An 11110-nucleotide genomic window follows, 5' to 3' on the forward strand; every position below is an offset into this window, starting at 1 on the left:
CAGCCCCACCAGCGGCCCTGAAAGTGCCATTTCTGCCGGAAACTACAGTCATCAGGAGAAAAAACACCGTTTGGCCCCCCACAGAGTTCTGCAGTAGACACCCCCTCAGCCTCTCCAACAGCGGCCCTAGTGTAGCCCAGAAAGGAAAGGAGGCTGTGACGCTCTCCGCATAGTGCCAGGGGGCAGCACCGCAGTCACGGTGGCGCCCACTCCCACCGACAGCCAGGAGGGACACGGCGTGGGGTCTCTTTCTGTCCCTTACAAATCACCTTCACAAAGGGGATGTTCCCTGGCCACCCAGTAGGGCACCATCCTAAGTCCTTCACCAAGCACCAGCCGGGTGCGAAATCCTACCTTTTACAACGTTCTGTATGATCTTTAAGATCTGAATGCCGTTCTCTAAAAACAAGTTTGTATTAACAATATCGTTGTCTATATGTGTAAGAAGTCACTCCACAAAGCTTAACTGTGACATGAAACAACTATTTAACAAGTGAGAATCTGACTTCCGCTGGGTTCTGCTGCCCCCGAGCCCACACACCATTCTCACACTTCTGGGGTGCCACAGCCAAGCTGGGTCAGCACATCGTTCCCAGAAACCAAGAGCCAGGTCTGCGATATACGAGTCTTCTGTCAGACATAACAGCAACATTTCATTAACACCAGGAGAGTCTTTAAGAACTACATTTTCACAAGGAATTGGCATGGAAGAATTAAGCAGATAAAGGGGGTAAAATATAAAAAAAATAATTTCACAGAGTGAGTAGGTAAAGTCAAGACAATACAGAGGGTCTCATTTCCAAAGGGAAACCAGGACATGCAATATCGTAACTGCTTCGCACTTTGAAGTGAGTCCCTGTATCAAACAATGACTTTCATGCTTTTCCCACTAGGTACAATCAGGAGCTAACATCATAAATACCAGAAACCCCATGGCTACGCTAATCCCAAGTATTCAGCAAACTCTCAAAACTGCTAACTTTTCATATATTTGTATTAAAACAGTACACTTTTAGGACTTTATTCATATTTATTTGAGAGAGAACGAGCATAAGAGCATGCGTGTGAGCAGCAGCAGAGGCAGTCTGGAGAGCACCCGTGGTCCTGGGGTGAGGACCTGTGAGACACAGGCCTACCACAGGGCGTGGCAAGTCTCCCAGAGGCAGCCTAGCTAGAGGAGCTATCTCCCGGCCCCAGCTCCACAGAGAGAAGCGCCACCCAAGGCGGGAGTGTAGAGCTCCTCCTTGGGGAGGACAGGGGACCTGGGGCTCCACGGCTGCAAACCACCACTCCCGGCAGCCCCTCCCCAAACCTCTTACCAGGAAGAATGGCTCAATACAACCAGGTATGTTCAGGGCATGAAAAATTCTAGGGAACCTACGTCAACAGAAACAACTTTTGCAAATGTTACATTTAGTATTATTTCAAATATCACACACACATAGTTACACTAACTGTGTCTAAAGAAGAAAGTCTAGCTGGGCTTCATCGAATGGCTCTTACCTGGTGGAAGAAATCATCCATGAAATGGTCCTTTTCAACAACAACACTTGTGTCCCCATCGTCATCTTTTCTACACTAAAATGGAAAATATAAAAAGGAAAATTCAGATTTTAGAGATGTTCATGTAGGCCCACAAGGTCAAAGAGAAAAGCGACCGGCTGGAGCACGAGGTCTAATAGGCCCGCACTGTCCGCGGCAGACTGAGAACTGGCTGGTGGGGCAGGGCGGAGGCAGCAGACAGCCCTGGGGGCAGCACGGCCACCTCCTGGAAGCAATGGCAGGGCTTCCCGGAACTTGGCGACAAGGAGCTGCTCATGCACCACGGAAGTCAACATGACACCCCAGGTTTTATCCTCAAGAAGCGAACCCCTCGTACCGCATATTTTCTATAAAGATGAAAAATGCTGACAGCACGGGCTAACTTTTCTAAAGCACACAGTTTTCAAGGAACTTGCACCTGTAGCAGCCGGCGGTCCTCATTGTTCCCTACGTGAGGGACTCCCAGGGGCACCCACAAACATTCAGTGGCACTCTAATAAGGAAACACTTACTAGGAAGAAGGAAAGCACTGTCCTGACCACTGGAAAGAGCTGGGGATGCTACACCAGCAACCAGGCTCTGAATGTTTAAATCCCATCCGAGAATATTCTAGGGCAGTTCTCAAACTTGAGGTGCAGAAGAGTCGTGGGAAGGCTGGGTATCTGACTCGGCAGGTCAGGGTGAAGCATTCTGAGCACTCTAGTATGTCAGACACGGTCTCCTGCTGCTGCTGGACCCGGGACCCTGTGTGAAGAGCCACTTTTCAGGGAGGCGAAGCCTGTACAGCGGAAGCCAGCCCTGGGAAGGCAGCCGTGCACGACACATGCGCAGAGCACCGCCAGCCCAGGGGACTGTTCCGTGGCTCACCGCGGGCATCAAAGTCGTGTCTGCAGCATCCCCTAGTGGGGCTGGCGGGACTGCAGGACAAGGAAAGAAAACCTGCCAGAAAGTCCATGGGGGGAACAGCTCTGAACCATGTGCCTGAGGACACAGCAGATGAGCCCTGCAGAAGCCGAGGAGGCCGTGGGTTTTGGGAATTCTCAGAACCTTAGCATAGTGGAAGTCATTATCCACTCCAAGTCTGCACTGCAGCTTTACTGATCTACAGCCTAGGAATAACTTGCAGACAAAATTCTACTAGAATTTAGCTAAGAAACATCTGAAAAGTTCACAAATGTTTAAGAAATCATAGGAGGCCTTCCCTCTGCACCATCTGGAGCCCTCACAAAAGCCCGGAGATTTGGCCTAACAGTCACCAATACTCTCCCACCGCCCTGAGATCATCTCTGGAGGTCACCTCGCTCAGCCTGGGGCCTCTTCTGGGCGAAGATAAGCCACATCTGTTGGCAGAGGCAAAGGGAAAAGAGAGGTTTCTCTTCGATAGAGAGGAAGAGCTGGCTCAGAGGAGCAGCTTGCAGGAGGAGAATGGCAGGAAGCCCTAATCGCAGGATGACACAGTGCTGGGGACCAGAGGAGTGGGGCGGGACCAGCACGACAGGACCAGGGGGACAGTGGGCAAGGGGAAGCAGAAGCACCACCGGCACAAGCCTGCACATACTCTCTCGCTGGAGGGACCCACTGGCACCTCTCAGACAGGCGTGGCCGCACTGATGACCCTATTTGTTCCCTGTGCCCTGACTCCCCTTAGTGTCCTGAGTCACACTGAACCACCACCTTGCTCTCACATGACGACAGCTGTTGAGAAAGACACCTGGATGAGGGCTGCTGACAATGCTGGGTTTGTCTGCATTAGCAGGACAAATGTCACGAGTTGAAATGTGTCCCTAGGAAAGCAGACATAGAAGGCCTAACCCCAGACCTCTGCCTGTGAACCTTGGTGGGGACGAGGGACACAGCAGGAAAGCAGCATCCCCCAGATGTGGGCTCCAGACTGCTCCCCATCAGCACCTGAACCTCCGAGGTCTGCCTCCTGGTCTGTGAACCATGGGCTCTCCTGGCCCCACCTCCTTCAGAGACAGGTTGTAAGCACCTCTGTCCCCCTGTGTGACCAAAGGGGTCTCTGTGTCACAGGGCTGTGTCATCAGTTCATTCTAGTCTCGGCTGTGAGCAGAGCCGCACTTGAGCCGGGCACCGGCAAGCATGCCACCACAACGGACATCAAGGGGAGCCATGGGTACTTCTAACCCCACCAGGTGGGCCCAGCTCACGGAGACAGAGCGCTGCTGCTGGTGCACCAGGGCTGCAGGAAGCACCCTCGCCAACCACCACCCACGGCCCGGGTCCACATCGCTGCGTCACACACTGGAACACAAACCACACAGTGAAGGGCTGTGCTCAGGTCCTCAGAGCTGAGCAGTCCTGGGCCAGCATGTGCCCCCGCCCCCATCTGTCCCACTTTACAAAGCTCACCATCAACAATTCCCCACGCTGACTCTGGCCACAAAGAGCTGTCCTTCACCGCCAGCTCCAACACTTGGCCAATGGTCCCATTCACTCTGCTGTCCCCATGCTGCCAGGAAGAGGCCGAGGCGCCGAGGACAGAGAGGCTGCCCTTGTCGATTTGACTCCAAATACCCTCGCTCTTAAAACTTCTCCATCCAGAGGTGCTCTGTCGGCTACCACAGGCCCTCCTCCAGACTCCCGGCGGCAGCCTTGCCCCTGGCTTCCTAGAGTGTACTCCGCACCCCACTCATCCTGACTTGGCCCTGTACCGCCCTACGGTGGCTATCCGTCTTCCCTTCTCCAAGGCGGGATCTCAGCAGGAAACAGTTATGTCACGTCCCCCTCGAGTCAGGAGCAAGAGTGAAACAGCATCACGCAAGCAGCTGGCTTCCTGTGAACGGACGTGAACTTGACTTAGGAGTGAGCGCGGTGGTTCCAACTGTGGCCCGGGGCCAGAGAGATGAGAAAGGCGTCCGCCCAACCCGACTCTCACAGGGCGGCTCCCATCTCTCCGCTCTGAAAGTCACTGCAGACTCACACAGGGCGCTTTGGTCCTGCCTGCTGGGGAACGCTGGGGAAGGCAGGGAAGGCTGCAAAGCCGCGCAAGGAGAAGGAATGCGACAATGAGCCTTGGGTGCATCCACCACATGGTTCAACCACCACCTCCCTGCAACCGGTCCTGCTTCACCCGCACCCCCCTACCCCCACGGCACTAGGTCACCCCAGGTGAATCCCACAGAGAACGTGCAGTGGCTCCACGCTGCAGAAAACTCCAGCTGCCACTCCAGGAGACACAGCAGCCCACTGCCGTGCTCGGGGACACAGTTCCCGACCTCACGCCGCTGTGGGGAGCACGTCACATCGCCGCCACACTTCCACGCTGGGCGCTGACTGCACCCCATGCACAGCGCCCACCAGCAAACCAGATGGAGGAAGCTCAGTGCTGCCTCCACCCTCTGACCCGCCCCGCACCCTTGATCTCCGGCCAGCCCTATAGGCAAGGGGATGCTCTCTCTGCCTGCAACCGCGAAAGAGCCAGAGGACTTGGAATGCATTTTCTCTACCGTCTCCTTTCTTTATCCTTAATTTACAACCTTTACCTCTACTTCTTATCTCTAAGGGGAATTCACAAAGCTACCAGGTAGTTGAAGATGGGCTCCATTGCTGCCTTAGGTCGTCCATTCCTAAGGAAGGGAAAGGGGAAAGCGAGACCCCGCAGACGGAACACTGCTACTCACTGGAGGGCCTCCCCTAGTCCCTCCCGCCAGGACAGTGGAGTCCGAGCCCTGACCCAGCCCTGGCCACAGCTTTACCCTGAATAACGAAACAACTCGTGGCAAAGCACTTACTAAAAGCAATGGGAATACTCTCCAGTGTGACGGGCTTGATTTCCAAAGTGTCAAAGTGCAAGATAAACACACTCAAACATCAACATTCCGTTTCTGTTAAATTTTAAAAGAGGCCTCCCTCAAAGCGGCGTATAAAAAACAAAATTCTCAGTGAGTGGCCACTGTCAGGAACAGACACGGAGCAGTGCCCACGCTCAAGGGCTCCTCAACAGACACGAATAATCCGCCACTGGAATGCTGTTTAGATTTCAACAGAAGCTGAACTATCCCAAGTTAGCAGAATCCGGACTTGGATAAAACACTGGCTCCTTTCTCCAGGGCAGAGACGCGAGGGCCTTGCACAGACAGTAACTGTGGGCACCTAAGTTACATTTTCTTGAGACACATACAACAGTGGTACCTTTGATGCTAGAGAACATTAACTCAGATCACTTAAGTAAAAGCAAAGAACGCCTGTAACTGAACACAGGGAAAGCCGTCTACTGGCGTCTGTATGAGACGCGCCTTCCTGCTGCGTTGACGTTACCGGGGCTGACGCCCTGCGGCAGAATGTCACCGCGGTTCATGTTGGTGTATTTGCCGGAGCGCTTGTCTCCACTCTGAATACTACACAGACCTTTCACGGGTACTTGGACTTTACATCAACAGAACCCTACTGCAGAGACGTTTCTGCAATTTGACTCTTTTCTCCCCATGATCCGTTTAAAGGTTTCTCCTTATCTCTCACCTCGACTCTGACAAACCAGCCCTCCCTCTGTCCTGCACACCAACTTGTCCCCACCTCGAAGCCTCGGGGCCTGCTGTGCCTTCTGCTGGCCGCACCCCCGGGGCTTCTCCTTCTCAATGCAGCCCCAGGGAGCCCACCCACAGCCGTCCTCCCAGCTCTGTTTCCCTCGGAGCAGGAATTTACTCACTCCTGCCTGTCCCCCACAAGTGGCCTGGCAGCAAGGACACCATCTGCCTTCTCACAGCTCCTGCACCAGGGTCCCATTCAGAGGGATCAGCTGAGCAAACGAACAGAAGGCGGAGGAGACTGAGGGGCAGATGGGGAGGACAGAGGACACAAGCGGCAGAGAAGCACACAGGGCTGAGACAAAGCAGGTATGACCTGGGCGGGGGCATTACCCGTGGTCCCGGGTCCGGCCCCCCAGCCGGAGATCAGGTGGCACGTTCTGCCCTCCAGTCCTCAGGCACCACCCTCCTACTTTGAGTCAATCTCCTCCCTTCTCTGTTGCAGCTAATGGGTTTCTGTCCTTTGCACCCCAAAGAGCCTTGAGGACAACACATTCCTCTGTCATCTCCATTTTCCTCACCGTGGGATCTTGAAACGGAAACACACCAGTTCAACCCGACAGTTCCCAGCACAACTGCCCACACCAGTCGGCCCTGGAAAGGGTGAAAAGTCTGGAAGAAAACAGGACTGTCGGTGCTCAGAGACAGGAGGACAGCCACCTCTGGGGACATGAGAGCAGGACAGGAAGACTTCCCAGGGGTGATGCCTGCATGAGCTGAGACCACGAGGACGTGACAGGCAGGAAGAGAAGGGGGACATGGGGAGCAGCACGCATAAAGGTAGGGAAGAGGGAGGCCACCTCGGCAACTGCAGACAGTGACGGGACCAAGGCAGCCCAGGGAAAGCGCGCACCAAAGAGGAAACCCTTTTATGAACTGGCTTTCATGAACTGGTTCTCTTAGGTTTTCTACTCCTTAAATTCACAAGAGACTTGAGGTCAAAAACAAGAATGAACCCGTGTAAACGTCGAAGTTTTGTTGTCTTAAAAAGACACATCATGCCTACAAATGAACATATTTATGACAGTTAAGAACAGAGAACCCATAGATTCCAACTGAGGGAACGGTTTCGACAAACGAAATACAAAAAGTTAGAAGAACTAAATGAGCCATAAAATTCTAAACTATAAACATACACATACAGGAAATGATAAACACACTATAAAATTCTTAGCATTTTAAGTGTCAGTGAAGTATTTAGGAAAAAACGTTTTATTTTACAAATGGGAATCTGAATCTTTATAACGTGCAAGCGGAGCTGTCAAAAATAACTTTCAAAATATCTGCGCAGTTTTTCCTGCCCTTTAATAAACTATATTTGCACCCTAAATCAGGGATTAAAAATACTCATTTTGTCATTTCCCTTAGGTCTACTAATGAAGACACAGAATGACCATGTGTTTGTGTTTATTATCCTGTAAACAATACCCACAGTTAAAATCAGTTTCTCTACTCTTGGCTAGGATACGTCCATTTGCGTACACACACTTTTTTGAAAAGGCAATCGTAACACTGTGGGGTCCCTGCCTCCTAGAACAGGTATTCCTCCCGCCTCTGCCATTTGCCCTCTGTGTGCTCCCGCCTCTCTGCATCCCGCACATCCTCCCCAGAGACCCAGCACTCACGGGTCTCTTGGACACATGGTTCTTTTACTTTCTAGAAATCAGAAACCGCATCATTCTGGAGTCGGAGTCTAGGATATCCTGAACAAGTCACTTAGACTTTCTGCACCCAAAGAGATTGGCTGCTCAAGAAGAGAAACATTGGTTAGAAGCAGCTAAACCTGAATTGGATGAACTGTATTGAACACACTAATATTTAAGTCTTTTCCAAGGGGTTTTCAGTGATAATCTTCTCAAGGGAAAGCACTAACAGCTCATAAAGGAAACTTTTTGGAGGTTTCCCAAAACAACTATTTTACCAGCTTGAACAGCATTGATGAGGCATTGTTAACTACCAAATTAAAATTCACCTAGGTAGGGAAAAAACACCAACTGTTTAGAAACATGGTAATGTATGGACATTAAAGTCTTCTTTCAAGAACTACTTGGAGGGGTGCCTGGGTGGCTCAGTGGGTTAAGCCACTGCCTTCGGCTTGGGTCATGATCTCAGGGTCCTGGGATCGAGTCCCGCATGGGGCTCTCTGCTCAGCAGGGAGCCTGCTTCCTCCTCTCTCTCTCTGCCTCTCTGCCTACTTGTGATCTCTCTCTGTCAAATAACTAAATAAAATCTTTAAAAAAAAAAAAAGAACTACTTGGAAAGGATACATTTCCTTAAGGAAAAATAAAAGTGTGACTTTTAGATCTGATGATTTTCAGATGAGCTCTTAAATATTAAAAGTTATTAAACTTTAAATATGTCGATTTTAAATTAATATTTTATACTAAATTTTAAATTAATATATAAAAATTGCTTTTTATAACTTCCAATAACCATTAAAAAGCTAATAAATATTAATAGCACTTATAATTACATGGCATTTTCTCCCATCTACTCCCAGAGTGTCACACACGAGAGATAATTTCATGTTTCATAACTCCTTCTACTAGTAAGCAAGACAGATATTATTATCCCCATTTTATATACAGGAAAATTAAGGTTTTCAGAGTTTTAAAAATAATTTTCCCAAGATTAGACAACTCCACCAGTAGAAACTTCCAACAATCTGTTCTACAGTTACTCAGTGTCTTGATCTAGAGCAGGATGGTACTGGACTAGAGAAGGCCACTGCTAGCTCAAATTCTAGATCAAAACGGGTCCTGTGTGTTCCACACCCTACAGCAGAGACAACTGTGTATACATAAGCTTCAACAGGGGTAAATAATTGCCCGAATTATTTTTTGGTTAATCAAGCCAAGAAAAGCTGTTTATATATAGTCTACTGACAGATTTTTCTTACTGTTCCCCAGTATTACATCTATTTGGAGATCTTCTGTTTGCTAAAACTGCTACAATTCTCCTGTTCAGAGGCACTCAGCATTTCTTCACTCAACAAATATTTGAGCTCCTCATGGCACAGAAAAGGCATTCTACCGGGTGAGATAGTGGTAATTTGCTACTTTTAACAGCATGTTCAACTGCAGAGATCAGAATATTCCGCCTTTAACAAATCGGGAAGGACAAACCCACGATGAAGAAAGGCTCCGGGAACCAACATAAAGCATAACTTCTACGATCCCAAGGGAGAGTCATCCTTTGCCTTCCGGAACCAGGCTTCCTCATCGGATGCCCGGAACACAGGTGACCATTCAAGGGACTATCCCCCGATTTTTCCTAGGCACGACCTATAACCAGCTGCACTCTAGAAGCAAAGGAGAGAAGTTCAGTCCCTGCGTGCGATGGACTCTTGGGCAGCGGGCCCAGCACAAGGCAGGGCTCTCCCCGTGCAGTGGGATACAAGACGTAAGCCACTCGGCATTGAGGACTTGCATTTTTAAAGAAGAAAAGGTCATAATTAACTGTTGGCCTCCCGCATGCTACGAACACCCAATCCGGTCCCACCGCCGCCGTCGCAGTCCCAGAGCAGTCGAGCTGTCGTCCTGAACACGCGCATCAAAACTCGCCCGGCCCCCGAGCGAGCTCCCCGGTCTCACTCAGTCAAGGGCCACTGGCTGGGGGCGCCACACTGCCCCGAGCCCGGAGCGCCGGCGGCTGAGAGGGCAAGCACGGGTCCCGGTTCTCCGAGGCCGGCTCCTCCCTGGGGAGCCGCGGGCTCAGCGCCCGCCCCTGCGCTCACCCCGCGTCCGGGCTGCCAGGCGCCCGCAGGCAGGTGGCCTCGTGTGCCTTCCTCCTGCCACGGGCGGGGTCCCGGGTTAGACCCCGGGTCTCAGACAGTGGGACGGGCACAAGCCCTGCTCTCGGGCGCTCACAGCCACCCGCGGGGCGCGGCGGGGGCACCGACTACAGCTCAGGGGGCTCCGGTCGTCCCAAGTGCTGCGCTGGAGGCCCTGAAGCGCCTTCAGCCTCGGCGAGCAGCGAGCGGCTCGGGGAAGCGGCTTCGAGGCCCGGCCACTGCCCCGCGCCCCCGGCAAACCGCGCTCTCAGACTCAGTTTCCCCATCTGTCCGCGAGGGGACAAGCGCTCCCGCCTCTCGCTGGGCAGCGTCCAGGGCACGGTGGGGACAGCGACCCCCGCCCGCCCCCGCGCAGTCCCGCGCTCCCCCGGCGCCCCCGCCCCCACCCGCCCCGCGGGCCGCCGCGCCTCCCCGCCCCGCCCCGCCCCGCCCGGCCCGAACCGCTATCCGCCGCGCGTCCGCCGCTCACCGCCCTCAGGTCCGGCAGCCGGTCCCGCATCCCCACGGGCCCGGGCGCTCGCCCCGCCGCCCAGGCCTGCCCGGCGCCGCCTCCGGCCGCCGCGGACTCCCAGTGGCCGCGCCGCCTCAGCCCGCGGGTCGCCGGCTCCGCGCCGCGCCCTCGCACTGCTCGCCCCACGGGCCGGCGCTGCCACGGCAACCGCGCCTGCTCGCTCTGCGCATGCCCGGCCGCGCCGCACCCTGGCCCACGCAGGCTGCGGGAGTCCTGGCGGGGAGACCGCGGCCGGAGGGGCGGGGCCGGGCCGCGAGGGGCGGGGCCTGGAGGGAAGGCGGGGCCTGCGGCACCGGGAGCTCACGGAGCCTGGCCGCGAGGGACGGAGCCTGGGTGGGGGGCGGGGCACGAGGGGAAGGCGGGGCCTGCGTGAGGAAGGGGGCGGGGCCTGGGAGCTGGCCGGGCGGGGGTCTGGGTGCTGGCGGGGTGGGGGCCAGGAGAGGGGGCCTGGGGAGGCGGGGCGGGGGTCTGTTGGGGGGCAGGGGCCTGGGGGCCGGCAGAGTTGTACACCGACGCGTCTTCGGTCACCCAGATGTGCCTTTTGTCCCCTCTTGATTTGCTTTTTTGTTTCTGCGCTTTCACACTCATTATTTTTAAAGATCGCGAACATTTTGGCGAGCATTTCAGCTAGGCTGTGGAAGAGGGCTGGGTGCAGCTTTGGACGCGCGCACCCTGGAGGGGCTGTCTCCTCCAGGATGCACACCGGGGATGTACGCGGCG

The 11110-nt window shown here is 53.8% G+C and overlaps 1 protein-coding gene across 4 annotated transcripts in view; it reads right to left on the bottom strand.

Annotated features, from left to right (window-relative positions):
- Nucleotides 1-10638, bottom strand: part of STX2 (syntaxin 2) — a 31195-nt gene extending 20557 nt beyond the window's left edge. For 3 of the 4 annotated variants that reach the window (XR_004277992.1, XM_032310114.1, XM_032310116.1), the window contains exons 1-2: nucleotides 10349-10638; nucleotides 1504-1578 (exon numbers count right to left, since the gene is read on the bottom strand). Coding sequence is in view for 3 of the 4 variants with exons in the window: in XM_032310114.1 (XP_032166005.1) it covers nucleotides 1504-1578; nucleotides 10349-10378 (105 nt within the window). In the remaining variant the exon portion in view is untranslated. Of the gene's footprint in view, nucleotides 1-1503; nucleotides 1579-3912; nucleotides 4087-10348 lie in introns of those variants that run through there. The other variant, XM_032310115.1, reaches the window with a different exon arrangement.
- Nucleotides 10639-11110: the final 472 nt, after the last annotated feature.

Source organism: Mustela erminea, chromosome 13 (genome assembly GCF_009829155.1).
Source record: "Mustela erminea isolate mMusErm1 chromosome 13, mMusErm1.Pri, whole genome shotgun sequence".
In the NCBI taxonomy this organism is placed as follows: Eukaryota; Metazoa; Chordata; class Mammalia; order Carnivora; family Mustelidae; genus Mustela; species Mustela erminea.